This window comes from Peromyscus californicus, unplaced genomic scaffold (genome assembly GCF_007827085.1).
Source record: "Peromyscus californicus insignis strain IS unplaced genomic scaffold, ASM782708v3 Scaffold_16__1_contigs__length_79575227, whole genome shotgun sequence".
NCBI lineage: Eukaryota > Metazoa > Chordata > Mammalia > Rodentia > Cricetidae > Peromyscus > Peromyscus californicus.
Window position 1 is genome coordinate 15,634,863 of NW_026294458.1, and position 25,850 is coordinate 15,660,712.

General features: G+C 38.9%; 1 protein-coding gene across 6 annotated transcripts in view; it reads right to left on the reverse strand.

Moving 5' to 3' along the window:
- The window catches only part of Atp13a3 (ATPase 13A3), a 99,454-nt gene that overhangs the window by 28,259 nt on the left and 45,345 nt on the right, over positions 1–25,850 (reverse strand). For 5 of the 6 annotated variants that reach the window (XM_052740525.1, XM_052740529.1, XM_052740528.1 and 2 more), the window contains 13 exons: positions 24,968–25,118; positions 22,221–22,337; positions 21,612–21,629; positions 21,364–21,517; positions 21,153–21,273; positions 17,790–17,914; positions 8,495–8,670; positions 7,431–7,553; positions 7,274–7,353; positions 6,031–6,073; positions 5,829–5,938; positions 5,001–5,097; positions 4,066–4,138 (listed from right to left, as the gene is read on the reverse strand). In XM_052740525.1, coding sequence (XP_052596485.1) covers positions 4,066–4,138; positions 5,001–5,097; positions 5,829–5,938; positions 6,031–6,073; positions 7,274–7,353; positions 7,431–7,553; positions 8,495–8,670; positions 17,790–17,914; positions 21,153–21,273; positions 21,364–21,517; positions 21,612–21,629; positions 22,221–22,337; positions 24,968–25,118 — 1,388 coding nt within the window. The remainder of the gene's footprint in view (positions 1–4,065; positions 4,139–5,000; positions 5,098–5,828; positions 5,939–6,030; positions 6,074–7,273; positions 7,354–7,430; positions 7,554–8,494; positions 8,671–17,789; positions 17,915–21,152; positions 21,274–21,363; positions 21,518–21,611; positions 21,630–22,220; positions 22,338–24,967; positions 25,119–25,850) is intronic. The other variant, XM_052740524.1, reaches the window with a different exon arrangement.

A 25,850-nucleotide genomic window follows, 5' to 3' on the forward strand; every position in this document is an offset into this window, starting at 1 on the left:
TGTTATTAATTAATTAATATTAATTAGCAAGTTCCTTAAAACAACAGTTTTCACTTACTTCCCAAGTACTTATTTATTTCCAGTATGGACAGACTTGTGAATTCCTATTAATTTAACAGGTCACACACCATAATAATTATTTACCTTGATGTTAATATCACCAACACTAGTAAAACTAACATTGTGTCTCCGCACACGATGAATCTACAAGGACACAACATCAGTCTTGTAATATCCCTTGAAATATCCATAGCCTGGGGCTGGAGAGATGGCTCAGAGGTTAAGAACACTGGCTGCTCTTCCAGAGGTCCTGAGTTCAATTCCCAGCAACCACATGGTGGCTCACAACCATCTATAATGAGACTTGGTGCCCTCTTCTGGCATGCAGGCAGAACACTGTATACATAATAAATAATTCTATTAAAAAACCATAGCCTGAGTTTAAAGAACATAGGTCAGGCAAATCCAGCTTTAGTAGTATTAAGTCAGGTTGTCCTCTAAAGACTAGAGAGATGGCTCAGTAGTTAAAGAACAATTGCTGCTCTTGTAAAGGAGCCGAGTTCAGTTCCCAGCTTTTCAATAATCACATCATCCATTAATTCCAGTTCCAGGAGATCCAATATCTTCTTCCCACTCCATGGGCACCAGGCACATTCATGGTGCACACACACACACACACACACACACACACACACACACACACGAAGGCACACACTGAAGTACATAAAATAAAAATATAACAATAATAACGAGGACTAAAGAGTATATGGAAGTGAGCATGCTCCATTAGAACTGATGATGTTTGTTACTCAGAATATTTTTCCAGTTGATTATTGAAAAGCTACTTTACTACAAAAAAATGGGGGGGGGGGTGGGAGAGAGCACAAAACCAAGGCGTAGGGGAGAAAAGTAAGAAATACAATAATTAGAGTAGACTGATTCACAATTTTTTGAGGAACTGCCATACTGAGTTCCATAGTAACTATACAAATTTACACTCCCAACAGCAATAGAGAAGTGTTCCCCTTGCTCCATATCCTCGCCAGCATGAGCTGTCACTTATGTTACTGATTTTAGCCAATCTGACATCTATAAGACGGAATCTCAAAGTAGGTTTGATTTGCATTTCCCTGATGGCTAAGGATGTTGAACATTTCTTTAAGTGTTTCTCAGCCATTTGAAATTACTCTATTGAGAATTCTGTTTAGATCTTCACCCCACTTTTTAACTGGATTATTTGGTTTTATAATATCTAATTTCTTGAGTTCTTTATATATTTTGGGTATTAAACATCTATCAGATGTAGAGTTGGTTAAAAAAAAACATTCCCATTCCATAAGCTGTCTCTTTGTCCAACTGACAGTGCCTTTGCCTTACAGAAACTTTTCAGTTTCATGAGGCCCTGCACTATCGGTGTTATGTTTAGCAAGCTGTCTCCTGTGACAATTCATCCAGTGCTGTTCCCGCTTTCTCTTCTATCAGGTTCAGTATATCCGGTTTTATATTGAGACCCACTTGGACTTGAGATTTGTGCAGGGAGATAAATACAAATCCACTTGCATTCTTTTACACATAGACATCCAGTTTGACCAGTACCATTTGTTGAAGATGCTTTCTTTATTACAGTCTGTGTTTCTGGCTTCTTTATCAAAAAGGTGTCTATAGGTATGTGGACTTACAACTGTCTAGGTCTTTGGTTCAATTCCATTGATCAGGAGATGTCTGTTTTTATGCCAATCCCACACAATTTTTATTACTTTAGCTCTGTAGTACAACTTGACATCAGGGACAGTGATATCTCAAGCAATTCCTTTTGTTGAGCCAATTGTTTTAGATATCCTGGGTTTTTGTTTTTCATATGAAGTTAAGAATTAATCTTTCAGGATTTGTAAAGAATTGTGTTGGCATTTTGACAGGGACTGAGTTGAATCTGTATATACTAACTCTTTAGCATATACCCAAAGTATGCTCCATCATACCACAAGGAGACTTAATCAACTATGCTCATTATGGCTTTATTCAAAATAGCCAGAAACTGGAAACAACCTAGATGTCCCTCAACTGAATAGATAAAACAAAATGGGTTACATAAAGACAATGGAGTATTACTCAGAGGCTTAAAACAAAATGACATCATGAAATGTGCACATAAATTGATGGAACTAGAAAAAAAAAAAAAAAAAACCATCCTGAGTGAGGTAACCCAGACCCAGAAAGATAAATATGGTGTGTATTCACTTGTAAGTGGATATCAGCTGTTAAGTAAATGATAATCAAGCTATAATCCACAGGCCCAGAGAGGTTAGGTAAAGAAGGCTATGGGGGGGAAAAAGCATGAATCTCCCTGGGAGGGAGAAATAGAGCAGATTTTATGGGCAGAAGGGAAGGTGGGAGCTGGGAGCCAGAGTGATCAGGTAGGGAGGGGAGATGGGGCGGAGGAAGAGAGTTTGAGGAGAGACAGCTGGAATTGGAAAGCATTTGCGAGGTGGTGTGGAAACCTGGTGCAGTGGAAACTTCCTAGAGTCTGTCAGTGACCCCAGTGAGGGCTCCTAATAATGGAGGGTATGAAGTGTGAATTGGTTATCTTTGGTAGGCAGGCAAGCCTGGGTTACGTTCGGTTGAGTTGTTGGCGGAGGAGATCCTATGGAGATCCCTAAACACCCAGGCTGATGCTAGGACAGCAGGTTGCCCTTTCAAAACTGGTAACAGGGCCCATTTGCTGAGGACAACTTCTATTCAGATCACTGAACATAGAGAGGTTGAGCTGGTGCAGGTTTGGAGCCTTCATCCTTATGTCCTAGTCTCTTTGGCATGAGAAGGTACTCTGTAGGCTACAGAAAGAGAAACCTGGACACCAATCCAGGCACAAAACTCTCCACCTACAATCTGTCCTACCTGCAAGATGTGCTGGGGCAATTGTTGCACAAAATATGTGGGAGTGGCCGGCCAACCAATGACTGGTCCAACTTGAGGCCCATGCCACAAGAAAGGAGCCCATGCCCAACACTACTTAGATGGCCAGAAACTGGAGACTGGATAGCCCAGGAACCTACAGTAGGACCAAATATGACCAATGAAATAAAATGATCCCTGAATGATATTCTGTTATACTCATAGTTTGTCCAGTCTCCAGAGAGGCTTCCTCTGGCAGCAGATGGGAGTGGGTGCAGAGACCCACAGCCAGACATTATACAGACAGTGAGTCTAAACTGAAGGTCCTTCCCCTCAGGGATGGGTGAACCCCAAGTAAAAGGGGAAGGAAAAATTGTGGGATGGAGGACACCAGGACAACATGACCCACCAAATCAACTAAGCAGGGCTACATGGGCTCACAGAGACTGAAACGGTAAGGATTGGACTGCACCAGGTCCTCTGCATATATGTAATGGCTGCTAGCTTGGTGCTTTTGTGGGACTCCTAAGAGGTGGAGTGGGGGTATCTCTGACTCTTTTGTCTGTTCTTGAGAATCTTTTCCTCCCATTGGGTTGCCTTGTCCAGCCTAATAAAGGGCTGTATTATATCTCGTTTTGTCTTGTTTGGCTGCTGTCCTGTGGAAGTCTGCTCTTTTCTGAAAAGGAAATGGAGCGGGAACGAATCTGGGGGAGAGGAGAGGGAGGAGGGAGCTAGGAGTGGAAGTAGGGCAACTGTGTTTGGGACGTACTGTATGAAAGAAGAATCTACTTCAGCAGAGAAGAAAAAAAGAGTCAGAGTAAGATAATGCGCCAAGGATCAAATCCATACTGGCTAACAGAGGATCCTCTCCTCATTTACTAACCGAGCAAGAACAGTTATTATTTGATGGTCTCTATGGTGCAAAGAAACCCATTCTGAAGGTTTAAAAAAAAGACACAAAAAAAACCATAAAATTTATGAGTCAGGATTATAACTCACTTCTAGTCTAGAAAACAGATTAGGCAAAATATAAACAACCAGTAATAAAACATACACAGGAAAACTGGAGCAGGATAAGCTACTTATAATGGCTGATACAAATTTACCAAAACTTAATAAATAATTTCAAAATTTCATATGCTTTGAAATCATGAAAATTAGCTAAATACTTACTTGTAAATACCACTACCAAAATGATTGCCAGGTCAATGAAGAGAAACTGAAAGTCTCCCAGGTTACTCAGGATCTAGAACAGCAATTGTGAAAGTTTAAGAGTGTTTTCATAGCACTTTGCCAGGCTATAATCTTGTTTTTCCCCAAGAATGACACCTTCAAAATGATACTTGAACCTGCTCAGAAACTGAAACACATTTGCCTTTGAAATTAATAACAGTAACAATCATTGCATAACTTTGGCCGAATATTAGTACAAAAAGTTTAACTTGAAAATATTCAACATTCTAATCCTCAGTGTTCTCAAATGTCAGTATCTTTAAGTTTCTTCATACTTATGTCTTCCCTTCTGATACACTCTGTAAATAGTAAAAAGGGAATGTTCACAGAGATACCTTTAGGATGTTAGTGTCAATCAGTAGGAACTCTACAGTGAGATCATGTCAACCATAATCTAATAGAGTAACCTACTGTAACTACTGTGACATTCTTCTCCACATTCATAAAGTTCTATCAACTATTACTGAAATGTCTTTCTTTTTCTGTAAATACACAGCAAAGTTAACTACAACTGTGACTATAACACAGAAGGCATACATCTTTAGACTTCAGGGCCGTCCTCAACCACATAATGAATTTGAGACTAGCCTACAAACATAAAATCCTGTCCAACACAAGCAAAACCAATCTGTACTACAGACTACAAAGAACAAAATCAGCATTTCTTCTCCACAAAGCTGTAGCCATGGGTGCAGGCTTTAAGGAACATGTGTCCCAAATTAATGGCACTGCTATTCAACTCCATTAATACATGGTAATTTTATACACACTTCGTAAGTTTCAGGTTCAATCAATGTATTCAAGATCAATGACACATGCTCAATACCTTTGGTGCCTGACCATTAAGACCATGTCTGTGTGGTACCGGTACTCACAGAATAAAGGAGAGTAACACTGAAGTACTGTATGATGCTGTATAATGCCATGAATTTAAACACACAGAAAGACGTCATTAAAGCAGCACGGCCTTCCCTGCAAATAGAAATGTTGGCATGAGATTAACAGCACCTTAAGCCTGTCCTTCGGAGCACAATTCCATGACAGACGAACATCAACATTCACAGCTACAATGAAGTTCTTGGATACCAAAAAAATTATGCCACAACACAAAAGCATCAATCTGTTATAGATCAAATACACTGCTGAACATTATAACAAGTTTATATTGCACTTTATGATACTTTACCCTATTATATTTTAAACACAAGCTAGAACAAAATTATAAACCTCAAGCCAGGAATACTAGCTCTCACATCTATATTCATTCATAGCCACTGGGGAGGCTGAGAATGGGGGATCATACAAGTTCAAGGCCATTCAGGCTACATAGTGAATTCCTGGCCAGCCAGTGCTACAAAGTGGGATTCCATCTCAAACTACAGAGCAGGTGCTAAGGGGGTGCACACATGCTAAGGGGGCTGGAGAGATGGTTGGACAGTTAGGAGCACTGGCTGCTCTTCCAGAGGATCCAGCGTTTGATTCCCAGCACCCACATGGAGGCAACTCGCAACTGCCCGGACTCTAGTTCCAGGGGTCCAGATGCTCTTTTCTGGTCTGCTTAGACATCAAGCACACACATGGTAGCGGTGCTCAGACTTCCACGCAGGCAAAACACATGCACGTTTTATTAAGGTCTCCTCAAAAAAAAAGGGGGGGGGCGGGGAATAGACAGAAAGAGAAAGAAAGATCCCAATCTCCATTACCTGATGAGGTTTGGCACGCAGGAAATACTAGGTGTCTTAGAAGTAAAGGGAGATGCCACGGAAGCTTCAAGCTCAGACAAGGAAATCCCACCATGTGCCCTCTTCAAAGCCTAATTGTTTCAAGAAAACTGATTAAATTTTGTGACTATAACTCAGGCTAAAAAAAGAACTACCAAAAAAAACCCACAAAAACTTTACTTACACCACAATCATTTGCACCATCACCGCACATCCCAACAAAGTAACTAAGAAAAAAGAAATTTAAGATTTTATTACAACTCCCATAGAAAGCAGTGGATTCTCCAGCACAGAGTCACAGAGAGCTAATGGATAATGAGTTGACACACTAGACGACCCCGACAGGACAGTCTACTGACAGCACACTGGGCTAAAAGCAGAAAGAGCTGAGTAACTTATGTCTGTCTGTACATGAACAAATGATTTTGGTGTCTTGATTTCCTGACCTGTAGAGCAAAGACTTCTCCCTTAGAAAGTTCAAACATTACTGGTTACTAAAACTCCAGAGCCAGGAACCAAGTGCATTTGTGTGAATCTATAAACCCAGAACTTGGGAGAATCAAGAGTTCAAGGCTAGCTAAGACATTGCCTTCAAAACAAAAATACCCCAAAAGTCAAATTATAAAGTCACCTCTTTCACTATACACCCACACATATACAAGTAGCACTAAGTGGACTGAGTAGGTTGAAGAAAGGAAGAAAAAACCCATGAGCCTAGGAGGCAGAAGTAGAAGGAGAGATGGGGGGATTGGAGGGAACGGGGAGTGAGTGGGGCTTGCTTATAACAAACTATAAGCACATACATGAATTTCAAAGGAAAGAGCACTGAATTAATGATCTTTGTGTAGGTATAACCTTAAGAAAGCATTGTGATGTTTTACTTCAGCTAGACAAACATGCAGGTGAGCTTGTTTTAAAAAAAAAGTTCGCCGGGCGGCGTTGGCACAGGCCTTTAATCCCAGCACTCGGGAGGCAGAGCCAGGCGGATCTCTCTGAGTTCAAGGCCAGCCTGGTCTATAGAGCGAGATCCAGGACAGGCACCAAAACTACACAGAAACCCTGTCTTGGAAAGAAAAAAAAACAAAAAACAAAAAACAAAAACAAAAGCAAAACCCATAAAGTTCTTACCTATCTTATAGGTATGAATGCCTCTCTCTCTCTCTCTCTCTCTCTCTCTCACTCACTCATACACACACACACAACATATCTCATCTGTTATAAGAAGTATTTCAGATTTTTGGAGTTTTTCATATTTTGGAATGTTTGCTTCAAATTCTATTCTGACACTCAAAAAGTTTCAGATTTTGAAACATTAAGGATGCTAAACTTATACATAAGAAATATGAATTACTATTCTGAATTTGAAAATGAAATTACAATTCATGAGGGGGGGGACCAAGAAACCATAAAAGTCCATGACTACGTACTCTACATTCTGCAATGCTTCTACCAACTGTGTCTTCTGATCCGGCGCCATTCGCGCAAACACGGTGCCATGCAGCATCAACTAGAAAACAAACACAAATCGTTAAAATGCCATTCACAGTAAGCTCATGAAAACATCCATAAATTCACAGTACTTACCTTGGGAACAAGATCTTGAAAATGTTCCAGTATCACTGAAAATGACTTTCCATTCATCGCAAAATGAAAGCGAGTAAACTGAAGATCCTCTAAGCTATCACGGGCAAGTTTAATTGGAATATCCTGTACATGAGACATTCAGAACAATATTCAGGCAGTCATACGAAGAAATATAGTTCTTATGTTCAATATACTTATTCCAAGATTGGATTCTTTCACATTATATATTATACATATCATTAAAATCTTAGGATTTGCTGAGGGGTGCCTCACACCTTTAATCCCAGCACTTGGGAGGCAGAGGCAGTCAGATCTCTGAGTTCGAGGCCAGCCTGGTCTACCGAGGGAGACCCAGGACAGCCAGGGCTACACAGAGAAACCCTGTCTCAAAAGGAAAAAAAAGCAAACACACACACACACACACACACAAAAAAACCAACAATGACAACAACAAAAAAAAAACCTTACCATTTATTCAAAAAGGAAAAAATCAATATTAAGGTTACCTAGAATATTCATTTAAAAAAAAAAAAGAAAGAAAGAAAAACTATGATTATAGGCAGTACACCTATAATCCCGTCACTAAAGAGGTGATGACAAGATCAGCTTCACTTTGAAGTGATCTGAGAACTGCTTTTTTTTGTTTCTGTTTTTTCCAGACAGGGTTTCTCTGTGTAGCCCCGGCTATCCTGGAACTCGCTCTGTAGACCAGGCTGGCCTCCAACTCATAGATATCTGCCTGCCTCTGCCTTCCTGAATGCTGGGATTAAAGGCATGCACCAGACCAAGAATTGCATTTTTACGGACTACCTGGATCGTTTACTACTGATTATGATTAAAAATGGGGTATTTGGGATTCTTACATTTTCAAACTATGGTTCTCAATTTTGACTAAATATAAAAATTTAAACATTCAGATTCTTATGCTAATGAATCAGAATCTCTGGAGTGATAGTCCTTGAGTCTATTTTCAGTTTTTGTTAATACTGGGTTTTCCTGTACCATCTTTTTTTTTTCATACTAAATTCAAATAAGCAAATTCAAAAAGACAATATAAATATTACCTCTGAGTCAATTGCTGATGATTCATTACACTGTGTCAGGGAGTCTGCATAATGCCAATTGATCTTGGCAACCTTCCCATCCTTTGGAGGTAATGCTTCAGCAATAATAACTTTATCCTGAGGTAGAATCATTCCACAGTCTCTGGCCACAGAGACAGCTGTCAACATGTTGTCACCTAATTTTTGAAATATTTAAAACACATTAAGGTTGAATATGGTGATATTTTATTTGTATTAAAATATTTGTATGTTAATAAATAAAGTTGCCCGGGGGTCAGAGCTATTAGCAAGCCATAGGAAAGCAGGGCAGTGGTAGCGTACGCTTGTAATTCCAGCACTTGGTAGGCAGAGCTGGGTAAGTCTCTGTGTGTTCAGGGATACAGCCATTATTGGATACACATGCCTTTAATCTTAATACCAATCATGGAAAACCTGGAGGCCTATACAGACAGGCTGTGAGGAGGCGGTCATGTGGTTGGGTTTACAACCAATGAGAAGGCAGGACAGGAACTCTATATAAAGACTTTAACACAGGGGTAGCTCTGGTTCGGAGAGGTAGGACCACCGCAGGAGGAAGGGTAAGGTTTTAGCTCTTAGCTCTGACCTCTTGGCTTTCTTCTTTGCATTGGTTCTGTGTTTATTATTTAATAAGAAGGTTGGATACATCTACATTTGGCGCCCAACGTGACAAGAATTCATTAAAAACCGCTTGGCTTGGCTTGGCGGCAGGTCCGGTTTCCAGCCTGGGCGGCCCGGCTGCCTAGCTTGGGCCCAGGCCTGACTGACCCGCAGCTGGAGCTACTTGCAACTGCTACAAACAACTCAGACCTGCCCCCCCTGCCTGTAAAGCCAAGGCTTGACTCGGCTCAAGCGGCTACACTTTTTCTCTCTCTCTCTCTCTCTCTCTCTCTCTCTCTCTCTCTCTCTCTCTCTCTCTCTGGATTCACACCTCGAACACCAGGTGGCTGTGAAATTCCCTGGGATTCTACTGTTCTACCCAGACTTGGTAAGTCAATTAACATATCTATTTAAAAGATAATTTTTTTCTACATTAAAAAAAAATGGGCTTTATGTGTACATTGGAAGAAAATTGGGCTTTGTTTGAAATTTTAGGCACTCTGACAATGGAACAACTATATGAAAAGATTAATATTGATCGAATTATTCAGTTTATTACTTTTCTTATCCTCATTTTACTATTTAAAAAGATCGTCAACTTAAGTGCCAGGATAACAGTCTTAGAAAAACTTGTTAAACCGGTAAAAATGAATTATAGAGAAATTCAAATTCAGACAGAAGAAATAAATAGTGAAGTTGTTTCAAAATTGGATCGTAAGGTTACAGAAAGAAAGTCAGTTTTCACACAATCACCCTTAATTTATCCAGTAGCCGTACAGCAGCTACCTGATGAAGAGAATGAACAAAATACTTGGGTTCCAGTTGAAATGTTAGACTTACGAAGATTTAAGGAGGCAATAGCATCTTATGGCATGCACTCCCCATATGTAAAGCAAATGTTAAACACCTGGTCAACTTGTAATAGGATTATACCAAAGGACTGGCGGGAATTGGCACAGGCTGTTCTTGAACCCGGACAAAATCTCCAGTGGAAAATGTGGTTCAGTAATGAGGCTAAAAATATAGAAAGACAATGGAGGGATAGCGGAATACAAGTCTGCCAGGATCAGCTTATTGGCGAAGGCCAATATGCTTCAGTACAAACACAATGTTCATATGATGTCCAAACCCTACTTCTATGTAAAACGGCAGCTTTGAATGCATGGGACAGAGTTGAAGAACCAGGAAAAAAAACTGAGTCATTTACAAAGGTTATACAGGGCCCCAAAGAATCTTTCACAGATTTCTTACAAAGATTGACTTCAGCAGTACAAAAAATGGTCCCGAATTCAGAGGCTAGTCAGATAATAATTGAATCTTTAGCCTTTGAGAATGCAAATGCAGCGTGCAAAAGAATAATTAGGCCGTTAAAGGCAAGATCTGAACCTTTGGAAGATTGGATTAGAGATACAGTTAATGTAGAGGCTTATGACCATGATGATATGTGGGTAGGAAAAGCAATTTCAAAAGGTTTGAGCAATGTTAGATGTTTTGGATGTGGAAAGCAAGGACATTTGAAAAGGGATTGTAAACAGGTCATTCCTAGAAATAATGTTTATTCAAGGAACACTGGCAACAGAATGCCCCTTCCTTCTGGAGTATGCAGAAGGTGTGGTAAGGGAAAACACTGGACCAACGAATGTAGATCAACAAGGGACAGACAGGGTAACCCTCTGCCTCGAGCTTCGGGAAACTCCCAGAGGGGCCTCAGGCAGGCCCCCACAGTAAATCCAGTTCAAACCTTTCCTGCAGTTGTAGAGGAAACCCCTACTCAAAGCAACTAAATAACCAAATGTCTATTGGAATAAATCATGTTAGTCGAGATGATGAAACAGAGAAAATAGGAAATACAGGAAAAAACATAAGGAAAATTTTTTGGCAAACTTCTATTAATGAACAAAGACCAAAACTAACAATAAAAATAAATGGTGTTTTGTTGTCTGGTCTGGTAGACACAGGTGCTGACATTACCATAATTGCACCAGAATTTTGGCATCCAACTTGGCCTCTTCAGGAGGTAAACATTCAACTCTTAGGAATTGGGACATTATCTAGAGTGAAACAAAGTGTAAGATGGCTTGAATGTATAGGTCCAGAAGGACAGAAAGGAAAATTAAAACCATATATGGCTAACATAACTATAAACCTGTGGGGTCCAGACTTGTTGCAACAATGGAATACTCAGATTAATATCCCTCCAATCCCAGAAACAAATCATAAATTAGTACATGTTTCTGAGAGAAATATTAAAAGATATTATTCTAATGAGTGCTCACCAGCCATCCATGTCATACAAGAACAGGGCACAACAACTGATAATCTTCCAAAAACATTAACAGCTCTACCTTTAAAATGGTCAACAGACAAGCCTGTATGGGTTCAGCAATGGCCTTTAACAACAGAGAAACTCCAGGCTTTACAAGAGCTGGTGGAAGAACAGTTAAATGCTCATCATATTGAAGAATCAACCAGCCCTTGGAATTCTCCTGTATTTGTTATAAAAAAAAAATCTGGTAAATGGAGAATGGTAACAGACCTTAGAGCAATTAACAAAGTAATTCAGCCAATGGGCTCTTTACAATCTGGAATTCCTTTACCTACTGTTACCAAAAGGCTGGCCTCTCATAGTTATTGATTTAAAAGACTGTTTCTTTTCAATACCCTTACAAGAAAAAGACAGAGAAAGATTTGCTTTCACAGTGCCTACTTATAATAATTCTCAACCGGTTAAAAGATTTCAATGGAGGGTTCTCCCACAGGGAATGTTGAATAGCCCAACTTTGTGCCAATATTTTGTAAAACAGCCATTAGAAGTGGTACGTAAAAAATTTCCTAAATCTATAATTTATCATTATATGGATGACATTTTATTAGCTGATTCAAATGCAGATACTTTAGAAAGAATGTTTGAAAAAGTAAAGAAAATTTTGCCTTGCTGGGGATTACAAATTGCTTTAGAAAAGGTACAAAGAGGAGATTCTATTAATTATTTAGGATATAAAATAGAACTTCAAAAAATTAGACCTCAAAAAGTGCAAATTAGGAGAGATCGACTACAGACTCTTAATGACTTTCAAAGATTATTTGGAGACATTTCTCATCTAAGAACTATTGTTGGGGTAAAAAATGATGAACTGAATAAGTTGTTTAAAACCTTAGAAGGTGATAAGGACTTAAATAGTCCAAGAGAATTATCACCTGAAGCTGAGAAAGAATTGGCCTTGGTAGAAAAGAAAGTACATGAAGGGCACGTAGATCATATTAATCCAAAGCTGGATTGCATTTTGGTTATTTTACCTTCTAGGCATTCCCCAACAGGAATATTAATGCAAAGGAAAGATATTATATTGGAATGGATATTTTTTACCAAATAAACCAAATAAAAAATTAAAAACTTATGTGGAAAAAAATCTCTGACTTGATTTGGAAAGGAAAATTGAGACTTCGTCAATTAGCAGGAATAGACCCAGCAGAAATTGTCGTACCTTTAACTAAGGAGGACATTGAAAAATTATGGATAGAAAATGAAGCTTGGCAAAAAGCTTGTAGTAATTTTTTGGGAGAAATTAACAGCAAATATCCCAAAAGCAATAGAATTGATCTTATAAAGAGAGCTGACTGGATCTTGCCTCGAATTGTGAGGAAAAAACCCATATCTGGAGTTCGTACATTTTATACAGATGCCAACAAACAAGGAAAGGCAGGTTACAAATCAGAAAATTTAAGTAAAGTGGTTCAAAGTCCTTATAATTCAGTTCAAAAATCAGAATTGTATGCTATTCTGTTGGTATTAATGGATTTTTCAGAACCTCTCAATATAGTAACTGACTCTCAGTATGCTGAAAGAGTAGTATTACATATTGAGACTGCAGAATTTATCCACGATGCTTCAGAATTAACTTCATTATTTATTCAATTACAAGATACAATCAGAAAAAGGAGTCATCCTTTATATATAACTCACATCCGATCCCATACTGGTCTGCCAGGCCCTCTAGCACAAGGCAATGATGAGATTGATAAATTATTGATAGGAAATGTGCTGGAGGCCTCAGAATTTCATAAAAAACATCATGTAAATAGTAAAGGTTTAAAAAAGGATTTTTCCATAACCTGGCAACAAGCCAAAGAAATAGTAAAGAAATATCCTACTTGTTCCTTCTACAATCAAACACCATTACCAGCAGGATGTAACCCAAAAGGTACTCAAAGGAATGAAATCTGGCAGATGGACGTGTTTCACTTTGCAGAATTTGGAAAACTGAAATATGTACACCACACTATCGATACTTATTCAGGATTTCAATGGGCAACTGCTTTGAGTTCTGAAAAAGCTGATTCTGTAATCACTCATTTGCTAGAAGTTATGGCCATTATGGGTATACCTGCACAAATCAAAACTGATAATGCTCCATCATATGTCTCTGTTAAAATGAAACAGTTTTTTGCCTATTATAATATAAACCATGTTACAGGTATACCACATAATCCTACAGGTCAAGCAGTTATAGAAAGATCAAACAGAACTCTAAAGGATATGCTAAATAAACAAAAAGGAGTAACAAAAACCCCCAGAAATAGACTACATAATGCTCTATTAACTTTGAATTTTCTCAATGCCAATGAGAAAGGAACAACAGCTGCAGAGAGACATTGGATAATAGAAAAAACTACAGAATTAAATCAACCTATATACTTTAAGGATGTGCTGACCTCAGAATGGAAACCAGGGTATGTGTTACGTTGGGGACGAGGTTTTGCTTTTATTTCTACAGGAGAAGATAAGCTGTGGGTACCATCAAAATTGATAAAGGTTCGATTTGAACAAGAGAGACCTCTTAATTAGAGGAGGTGATAGCTCATCAACTATCGTAAACATCCAATTTAAACTAACTTACACCAGTAACACATGCCTTTTCATTTAATCAGATAACTTGTCAAAAAGGAACATCCCCAAAAAACCTTGGGGAAAGGTTTTTGTTTTTGTCTTTTAGGAAAATGAAGGTTAACGAATTTGAAGAACCCTGGACAAATGAGACAACTGAAGAAAAGGAACAAATCATCTATCCTAAGAAACAGAGTGAAATGGCGTATGGGTATGTTATCTAAAAAAATTTTATGTCTTCCTAAATGTTTGTTTCTGCTTTTCTTTAAAGATTTAACACTATTTAACTTCTAATAGTCCCAGTTCAATTAAAATTTAAAGCTGACTTTGGAGTTGGAGAATGGCTCTCTCCTTCTTTAAACTCAAGCATGTTGTTAAAAGGAAAATGCAAACTCCCTGTATCATGCCAGAAGAAAAGAGCCATCTTCTGCTATGGGACAGGAGAAAAGCCAAATTAATTAAGGGACTATTCTATTACGAATCTCAACTCTTTGATTCTATTCTGATTCTTTAAACTTTTCTTAAAGTATGAATTTTATATCAAAATTTACAAGATCAATATATAGATATATATACATTTTAAACTTTGTTAAGATATAAATGGTCATATAGAGTACTAACTAATTCTAAAAAGTCGCATATATAGTCTTTGTGTTCGAGTCTCTTATCAGTTTTTTGCAGGAAATCACGGTTAGGCCTAACATCAACTGAAGTCTCCAGGAAGAAGATGGGGCCCCACAACAACAACAATTCCACGTGGACAATAATAACATCACTAAGCTGACAAACATCATCTACAGATCAGCTTTGAACTACAAAGTGCTCAGAGCAATTTTGAGAAGAGCTAGCTGAGATGATCCAGTCTCAAAGACTACTTGAATAAGGATTTGAGATAAACCCTGAATTTTGGCATTATACACAGACTGGATAACGAAGGATATATTTACCTTTCCTAGAATTTGACAACTAACCTAAAATTTTTCTTTCAGGATAAAGATACCTTCGCCCATACCCAGCAGGAAGCAATTTCAAGAATACGACGCCCACATTCCCAAAGAGGTGGTGTGGAGCGGTTGGTTTTTTTTATCTTTTAATGGGTTTTGGGTCTGGGATAATTTTCATTGATTAGGGGGGTTGGTTACAAGTTGTTGTCAAGGGTTAGGAAAAAGGCTAAGCAAAGGAGATTAGATTTAAGGTTCTTATTTAAAAAAAAAAAAAAAGAAAGAAAGAAAAGAAAAATGTAAATACTTTACATTGGATTGGATTGTTTTATATTGTATACAAATTATATATATTGAAATTGATATTGTTAGAAAATGTTATATATATTTTTCTAATTGTACCATTCATCTAACAATGTAATGCAATTTTCTGATCCTTGAATGTTATTACCAACTATTAGGATATAAAGAAATGAAAGTTAGTAGTTAGATATTATAATAGAACTTGTAGTTATATTAGGTATGTTTTCAAGATTGAGTAGATATATTTTAGATAGACAGGTTATCTTCAAACCCTTCAGAGATCTACAGAATATGGCATTTAAAATGTTTTAATAACTTAGAAAATTTTTCTTTTATGTTATGACTATGAGACATGTCGGCTCCTGGCAGTACCAATCTACTTCAGAGAAAATATGGGCATTGAAGAAACTGCATATGGAGTTAACTTTCATTGTGGCAAAAGTTAGCCACTGGACAACAAAGTATCCTCGAATCAACAGGACAAAATGGACAGACAGGACATAAAACAAAGGATTACTGATTCTTGCCAAAACAAGTGTGGTTATGGCTTTATCAAAAGGCATCTTCAGAGGCCAGGACAATATGGCACCATCCCTGAAGTGGCCTTCGCAATTCGAAAAAGGTACAGTGCCCTTTTCTTCGAAGGCAGCTGAACAGGCAGTGGGCCGATGGCCTCTGATGTGCAATGGAACAGCAGCTGAAACAGTTATTCTTGAAGAGTAACTAAGCTCACGCCTCTCAATAGTAGACTGGCATTTGATAGAGGGATATGGAGAAGAATGGGATGCTGAGATGAAGCCATATATACACAACCAAGAAGAATGGACAGCTGAATTAAAAAACCATCAACAATTTCCAGAATTTAAAATCCTGAATCATGACATGACACTAGTGGAATTCAGGTGTTTCTGGTACATGGACTACTCTCACTCAATGTGAGGTTGAACTGTTGACCTTGTGTACATCCTACTTCACAAATGAGTCTGTCAGATATGCTAAGCCTATAGGCTGAAGATGATGCCCCAGCACTTCGGAGAAACCTCAGGTGACTGTCCAGACAGCTGTCTGTTTCTGTCAACTCACAAATTTTTTGGAAGTTGCTTATGTGCACTTCCTGTTTTTATTTTTGTTAGCTAATATTATTTCCTTCTTGGGTCTCTGAGGGAGTTGAAGATTAGTTAGTTATAGTTGAAGTTTAGTTAGTTATAGTTGAAGATTAATTAGGATACATTTTGGACTTACCAAAATAGGATAGATAATGAAATTATTTTCTCTGAATTTGTCAAATACAAATGGACTAGACATTGTTTAGGTATTTATTACTTGTATATATTGTATATAGTTATTGTACTTTTGTATATAGTTTTTCTTATATTAGTTATAAGCTTTTTCTTTTTTTTCTTTTTATTAAAAAAGAAAAGGGGAAATATGGTGATATTTTATTTGTATTAAAATATTTGTATGTTAATAAATAAAGTTGCCCGGGGGTCAGAGCTATTAGCAAGCCATAGGAAAGCAGGGCAGTGGTAGCGTACGCTTGTAATTCCAGCACTTGGTAGGCAGAGCTGGGTAAGTCTCTGTGTGTTCAGGGATACAGCCATTATTGGATACACATGCCTTTAATCTTAATACCAATCATGGAAAACCTGGAGGCCTATACAGACAGGCTGTGAGGAGGCGGTCATGTGGTTGGGTTTACAACCAATGAGAAGGCAGGACAGGAACTCTATATAAAGACTTTAACACAGGGGTAGCTCTGGTTCGGAGAGGTAGGACCACCGCAGGAGGAAGGGTAAGGTTTTAGCTCTTAGCTCTGACCTCTTGGCTTTCTTCTTTGCATTGGTTCTGTGTTTATTATTTAATAAGAAGGTTGGATACATCTACAGTTGAACAGGAAACATGGATGTGAAGAATGAGTACTAGGCATCTCCTACAGCGTCTATGGCTGGCAGAACAGACCGAGAATAAAGAGGGCCCACAAGATGGCTCTGCTGGAAAAGGAGCTCTGCTGCCAGCCTGGTAACCTGAGTGTGAGTCCCAGCTCTCACACGGAAGTGGAACTGACTCCTGTAAGCTAATCTCTTGACGCCCACACATACATACATACAAACCCATAATACGGAAAAGAAGTGTAATTTTAAAAATTCTAATCTTAATTCTGACAAACACCTGGTAATCACTTTCTATTTATATGTCAATATTAAAATAAATTACAAACAATCCCCAAAATGAACAAGGCATGCACTTATTCCTCAGGATTTTATATTACAGCACAAGAAACATTTACAGATAATTCACACAAGGCAATGTACAACATGTGGTACAGGAAACAGAATAAAAAGGAACAGAATTAAAATGTTTCAGTTTCTCCTTCACTACTGTTCTATATTTTCTATAAACAGGTTTTGTTAGAAATCAAAGCAAGGATTATAGTCATCTTATTATCTTGGAAAATTATGTAGAGTTGAAATAGGACAATACATGGTAGAGCCACTAAATAATGTGTTTTCATAAATGACACACAACGTGAGCTCCACATCACACTCACCTGTGACCATGACAGTTCGAATGTTGGCTTTATGCAAATCTTCAAGTACTGCAGGGGTTTCCTGCTTTAATTTGTTCTGCATTATAATCAATCCCATAAAATCCATGTTGTTTTCAATGGCATCTCTGAAGAAAAGAATTAATACACAATGGTTTAGTTTGGCTGAAAGATTGACAGCAATCTAAAATACATAAATCTAAAATATCTTTAAGTTATAAAGTAAAACACTCACATGCTGAATGAACCACATTTGTATGTACCAGTTCACTATCTCCAAAAACTTAAATCTCAAAAATAATTTCCAAGCAATGTTTTAATATATTGAAATAAAAATTAACCTGATATGAAATACAAAGATCATCTGGAAATATCTATCTTTGTAAACATTAATCGGTTCTGGCACTAAGGCATATTAATATTTTATACAAAAGGATAAAAGCACAAATCTGTGTCCTTCATGAAATATAGCCAAATTTAAATGCTAAGGGAAGGCACACCGAGAGCTATACCAGAAGTATATTAGCTATACCTATGATGGATTCATTACAGATGTATCTTTTAGAATAGTGATAACCAAGAGTTATCACAATGTTACTCTTTCAATAACTGATTATCTACTATGCTGGTGCATATCCCTAGGTCAAATATAAAGACATTTCTCTAATAGATGTTTGTAAAAACATTCTTTAGCACTATCATGGTGACAAAGTCTGTTCAATGAACAAAACTGTGACTCTGTCTTGACTAGTAAGTCTCAAGCTACAAAACTATACCATAGACACAGTTTTAATCAACTGGGAAAGAAAGCCTTAAGTTACCAACTAAAAACTCGGATATGAAATCACCAAGTGATTTATCAACAACAGGAATGAGGTATAGCTCAGCCAGGAAAGTGCTTGCCATGAAAGCGCGAAGATCTGATCTGAATCCCCAGCAGACATGTAAGAAGTCAGGCTTGGCAGTGCACAACTGTAATCCTAGTGCTGGGGAGGCAGAGTCAGGAGGAGCCCTGAGGCTGGCTAGCCAGTTAGCACTGGTGAACCGGGCAGTTCCAGGGTTAGTGAGAGACTGACTGTTCTCAAAAACCAAAGTGGAGTGCAATAGAGAAAATGCCTACCACTGACCTCTGCCCTCCAAACACGGAGACCCAAGCACAAACGCAACATGGACAATTTCAACAATAGTGAATTATTATTATTTAACAATTGTTATCCATGAAACCTAACTGTCTTTTAAATACTTAATTCATAACAAACGGTAAAGACACTGCAGGGGAAAGAGGGAGGGAGGGGAACCCTTGAGATCTGACTGTGTTCAAAACACAGTTGAAACAATGTGAAAGTACTGGGTTAGTAAGCATTGACCAGTTAGTCTCCCACTGGGCTCTCAATTCTGGATTCAGCTGATTTCCAATGAACTTAACAACTCTAAAATGTAAAGGTTTAAATAATAAGAGAATGGTAAAAATCTGTTCCTATGAGGCAAAACACAGAGACGGTCTAAAAGAAGAGAACAGACAAAGTTAACAAGGAGGGATAGGGTATTCTGATTAAAAGAAACACCTATTCAAGGGAATGGAAAGCTCTCTGAATAGAGAACTACAGACTTAAGAACTACAGGTGACTGAACAATTAGTCTTTGAGGGACAATGGCAAAAGGTGACATTATAAGAGTAATGTGTCTTTTTCTGGAATGAGGACATACCCATGGTTTTCAGTGTGATTTGTGTATCAGTTCACTAGGTTTTAGTTTTTGTACATATGTGTTTTCCCTGCATGTATGACTGTGGTGTGCCTAGTGCCCACAGAAGTCAGACGAAGATCCTGGATCCCCTGGTACTGGGATCATGAGTGGTCCTGAGCCACCATATGTGCTAGAAACCAAACCCAGGCCCTCTGAAAAAGCAGCCAGTGCTGTTAACTTCTGAGCCCCATCTCCAGCCCCCTTGCTCTGTTTTTTTGTTTTTTAGTACATTTATATTCAGATCTCCAAAACAGGCAGAAGTATCAGGACAAACTATATTCCTTCCTGCTTACAAAATACTAAAACAGCCTAAAATATTAACAAAAGCACTGCCCTTAAAGGCTAAGTCCAGAACCAGAGAAGGGCGGGATGGCTGGTAACATCTGTCAACCTGACAATAACCTAGGATCAACTGGAGACAGGGCTCTGGGCATGCCTGTGGGGGGTTATCTTGTTGATTATGCTGAGGTGGGAAGACCTACCCACTGTAGGTGGTACTGTTCTCTGGCTAGGATCCTAGACTGCAGATATGGAGAAAAAGAGATGAGCAACAGCATGTATGCACACTTGTGTCTCCTGTGTGCATAGATAGAACTGGATGCTTCAAGCTCCCACTGCCTTGACTGCCCTGTCCTACCATAATGACTACACCTTGAACTGTGAGCTCAAAGAAATCCTTTGTTCCTCACATTGCTTTGTCAGGACTTTATTACTGTAGCCCCAGGAAAAAGAACTAAGTCAAATACAAAGCTGTATTTATACAGGAAAAGAAAAAGGTGTCAGCACTGTCATCTGACAAAATGGGAAAGAAAGCAGCAGAGAAAAACAGGAGAGAAAGACAGCAGCTATTATGACTCATGACACTCACTGCCGAATTTATATTTGGTTGCCACTGCGTGGTTTTAGGAATAATAAACAGACTCATTTATTGCTCCTAGAACATGCTTGGCACATAGTAAAAATCTGCTAACAAGCTGGAGGGATGTTTCCGTGGTTAAGAGCACATAGTCCCACTTTTAAAAGGGGACCCAACCAAATTCAGTTCCCAGCACCGACATCAGGTAGCTCACAACTGCCTGTAACTCTACCTCAAGGGGATCCAACACTCACTGCTGCCATCCATGGGCACTGCACTCACATATGCAAATCCACAGACATACAGATAACTTAAAAATCAAAATAAAAAAACAGATAACAATTTCACAAACTACAAGTACTTCCGGACTTCTAAAGTAAACAATTATTTCAAGAACATAAACTCAGGGGGAAAAAAAAAAATCAATAGAGTGGGGTGTGGTGGTATACAATTTAATCCCAGCATTGGGAGGCAGAGGCAGGCAGATCTTTGTCTTTGGAGTTCCAGGCAAGTCTGCTCTACACAGTAAATTCCAGGATAGCCAGGACTACACAAAGAAACTTGAAAAACAAACAAAAAAGAGCAATATCGAATGAAAGAAAAAAAAAAACCCATAGTTTCACCTCAAACACTAACAAAGTTACAATATACACATTTCACACATTCAACCTTTAATAAATACATAACCACGTCATTACTGTACATGACTTAGAGGAATCTAAGTGATGCACTTTGGGAACTATAGGAAAGCCATTCAGCCTTACCTACTAACATGCTGTACTTTGTGCCATGTCAGTTTGGACTCCAGTTTCCTGTGTGCGAGAGCAATCACACGGAAGCCTTGTTTGGTGTAATCTTCTAAAACTTTCTCAAAATCAACTGGAACTTTTAAAAAGAAGAGGAAATTAATTTTAGAATTGCTAACGTAAGTTCATATAAACATCAGTTTTACCCAGAGCCTAGTCATTCCCTTACCTGTTTCAGGTTTACAAAGACTGGCAATGACCTCAGGGGCTCCTTTCATGTAGGCGTCCATTTTCTTGTCCCCTAGTACCCTTGCAACCACACTCATCCGTTGTAAAGCAGAAGAAAACGGGAACTGTCGAACAATTCCTATCTCATAAATAGCCTATTTAATTTCAAAAAAGGCACAAAGGACTTATTATTCTTTAAAAACAAAAGCAAATGTACTTATCTAAGAAGAAGAAAGCATCTTCACTTACTGGAAGTTCAAACAGCTCCTAAAAACAAGAGAGTAAGTACAGATTAATATATACCAGCTAGAAAAACTAAAACATCCACAAAATACATTTAGGAAGTAACAAGCAACTCTGAGTAAGTCAGAACCTAAGAGGCCCTCAGCACCACCCATGAAAAAGGAATGCTGTCACGGTGTAGCTTCATGGTATGACCACCCAGGCAGAATGCATATGGCCCGGGCTTCAGTTCCTAGCATAGGAGAGTGGGGATAAGATGGGAAATAGTATTCAACATTTTCATAAAAATACTGACACATTAAATGCTAAAATAAATGAGAGGAACACTTAAAAATTCATCTAAGAGTAAAACTACTAAGAGTGCCTTTTTATAAATTCTTTGTATGCAATTCTAGGAATACGGATGCATACTAAAAAGACTGACTATCACACGTATGAGTGGCAAAGGACAGAGGGCACTGGGAATTTAATTGCAACATTTTACAGAGTGCCTGTAACACATCAGGGGTAACCTTTCTGATAAGCTCAGTTAAAACACGTGTATCTTCATGGATTAATACACCCGACTCCCTCTCCTAGAGGTACTTCCAAACTAGAGTTAAAGTGACATCACACCATTTCTTGGTTTCCTGCAGCTGTAGACTCTGGAAGCAGCTGTTTGGAAGGACGAACCACAGTGGGCATAATCCGGTTATGAAGTGCTGTTTCTTCTTCAGTTGCTTCTTCCAAAATCTAAAAGGAAAACACTCAACATATCAGAAAATCCCATACTCCTTTCATTTTTAAGTGGTCCATTAAAGAAAAAAAAAAAGCAATTATTATCAAAGGACATGTGAACACTAAATTATTAACATAAATATATTTATTCTAACGTAAATAAAATAAAACATAAAAAGAGCTACTCAGATACCTGGCGACCTTTGGGTGAGGGGAGAAAGACCTTGGAAGTAGAATAAAGGAGCAAATATGAAGCCTGCTGTCTCCAGAATGAGCTGAAGGCACATGGTTATTACTTTTAAGTATTTTTAGCGTATAATACAGGAATTTCCTTTCTGCCAACAAATGTGTTCACAGGTGTACACTTGTAATCCCAGTACTCAAGAATACCGAAGCAAAAGAATCAGGAGCTTAAGGCTAGCCTAGGCTACATAGTGAGCTTGAGGTCAACCTTGACTACAGGAGAGCTTTTCTCAAGCCTAGACAGAGTTCAGATATGGTTAATAGAACACTAAGTAGAAAATAGGCTGTACTGGTCAGTATGTGATTTGAGAGCCATACCAAGAAATCATAAACACCTTTAGTTAAGCTACTAGAGTCATAACCTCTTGATTTACACTTTAAAAAAAATTATGTGTATGGGTATTCTACCTGCACATGTAATCTGTGCACCATGTGTGTACCTCATGCCAATGAAGGCAAAGAGAGGACATAGGATCCCTGGGACTGAGTTACAGACAGTTCTAAACTGCCACGTGGTACTGAGAATTGAACCTAATATTATGCAAGAGAAGTCAGTGCTCAAAAGCACTGGGCCATCTCTCCAGCTCTCAACTTTACTTAAAAATTTTTTTCTGGGTAAGATGGCACAAGGGTTGAAGATGCTTGCTATGCAGGCCTGATTATTTGCTTTCTGATCCTGGGATTTCCATAGTTGAAGAGAACTGAATGCACACACACACACACACACACACACACACACACACACACACACACACACACCCCAATAATGCAGAGGGGGAAGAGAGAAAAAACAAACTTCAACTAGCTCAGCCTCAGATGATGTGCCTGGCATGAACGTGCCACCAACCTAGACAGAGCCTCAGCAAAAGTCTGCACTAAATACACACGGAAGAAAACTAAACTAATCTGACTAACTGGAGGAATCCATTAATGCAAAACATGAGGAAAACTTTTTAAACAATCAAATTTATACACTTCCACAACATACTTTCCCACATCTGACCATCTCAGAAATTGGGATGTATCTTAATGTCCTAGGACTAGTTTTAAGTCCAGTTTAAGAAGAGGGAACCACAACCAAGAAAATGTTGCTATCAGACTAGCCTGTGGGGCATTTTCTTGATTAATGATTAATGTGGGAGGGCCTGGACCCCATAGATGGTGCCACCTCTACGCAGGTGGTCCTGGGTGGTATGAGAAAGCAAACTGAAGCCAGGTGCAGGGGCGGGCACACATTGTTAATCCCAGCGCTTGGGAGGCAGAGGGAGGTGGATCTCTGTGAGTTCAAGGTCAGCATGATCTACATGAGTTTCAGGACAGCCAAGGCTTTGTAGAGACCCTGTCTCTAAAAAAAATAAAAATAAAGACAACAAACAGGCTGAGTAAGCCAGTAAGCAGCCCTCTTCCAAGGCCTCTGCTTTGGTTCCAACCTCCAGGAAGTTCAGTTTGGAGTCCCTACACCAACTTCTTTAAAGGATGAATGCCAGGTGAACTGTAAGCTCAAATAAACTCTATTCTCCCGAAACTGCCTTTGGTCATGGTTTCTTACCACAGCCACAGAAATCCTAACCAAAACAGAAATGAACACCAGGTTGTGGGGTGTGCTATGGCAGCCCTGACCATGTTTTGGAGAGGACTGTGGAAGGACTTTGGAGCTTTGGGCTAGAAAAGGCACTGAGCACTCAGAGCTCAGTGGCCAGTGGGGCCATTTATGTAATATTTTTAAATGAAGAAAATGGTTCTGGTCAGAGGAGCCGAATAATTGGCTGTAGTAACAAAAGCCCAAAACCACCTGGCAGAAGTAGTGCACATCTTTAATCCCAGCACACCAGAGGCAGAGGCAGAGAGATCTCTGTGAGTTCGAAGCCAGCCTGGTGTACAAAGTGAGTTTCAGAACAGCCAGAGATCTTACACAGAAAAATCCTGTCTCTAAAAACCAAAACCCAAAACAAAAAGCAAAGAGCAGAACCACTAAAGAGAAACCTTTGCTGGGACAACTGATGCTGGTCAGCTGGGACTGAGGAATTAGCAGTGATTAAAGAGAGACCAGAATCACTGAGTCTTCTGGGACTATTTCCTCAGGGTCAGCAGGGTGTAGTCCAGGGTGGGCAAGGCTGCATCTCAGGCTGACACCCCAAAATTGGTACTATGTTAGAATCACTTAGGTGGTGCTTGTTTTGAAGACATGAAGGGGGTCAGGGAGAACAGCTGAGGCTTGGCACTGTGGTGGAGATGGAGTTTGGGGGGAGGGGCTGGGAGAAGCTACTGGTAAAAATACAGCCCAGTACCACAGAGTCTAAGGGCTCACTCCGATACTCAGGAGGTAAAAGCAGGATATCCTCAGCTATACAGCTGTGCTTAAGATGAGTCTATGTTACAAAAAAAACCTGTTTCAAACTTACCCATCCAATGGCTTCAAACATTTTCAAATCGAGTGGGTCACCAGAAAGTACACCTTCAATTTTTGTAAGTGAATGACAAGTAGCCATGCAAGCAACGAATTGAGATTTTACCAATGTCTCGCTGCAAACATTGTCTTCCGGTAAAAGAAATCTAAACAGAGAATACACACCGAATTAGGTTTGCAAATCTCTAGACTCAAACCAATATTCTAACATCTTTTCAAATTTGTAATTAAAAAAAAAAAAATCAAACTAGGCATGGTAGAGATGACCTGTAATCCTAGCACTTGAACCAAGGAGTTCAAGGTCCAACCGAAAATTACAGTAAAATACATGAAACTCCATCTGTAATTACCTATGTTATGCTAAGTGCAGTGATACGGGCACAGAAGAGGCAGAGGCGAAAGGATCAAGAGTTCAGTCAGCCTTTTCCACACAGTGAATTCAAACAAGAGTAAGACAGTAAGAGACTGCTGTCTGAAAACCAACTGACGGCTGGGGTTCAGCCCACTGAAGGCTGGGGTATAGTTCTGCAGTAAAGAGTCACACCGTTAGCAAGAATAGGGTTGACTCTGACCCTCAGCAGCAACACAAACACAAATCCCTGCCATTAAAAAAAAAAACAAAAACAAAAACATGCAAACTATGTAGTATTTACTAGGTACCAAGAACTCTTCTAGGACTGTTATAAACCAACTCATTACATTTGCTTTGTTTACCCCAGAGGCTGGATATTGAAGTCATGACAACTGGGGGGAAAAAATGTCCAAAAGGAGAATTTTAAAATTAGAATTAGAAGAGACGGAGAGATGGCTCATTGGCTAAGAATGCTTGCTCTTTGAATCTCCACCACCCATTTAAAAAACAAACAAACAAACAAAAA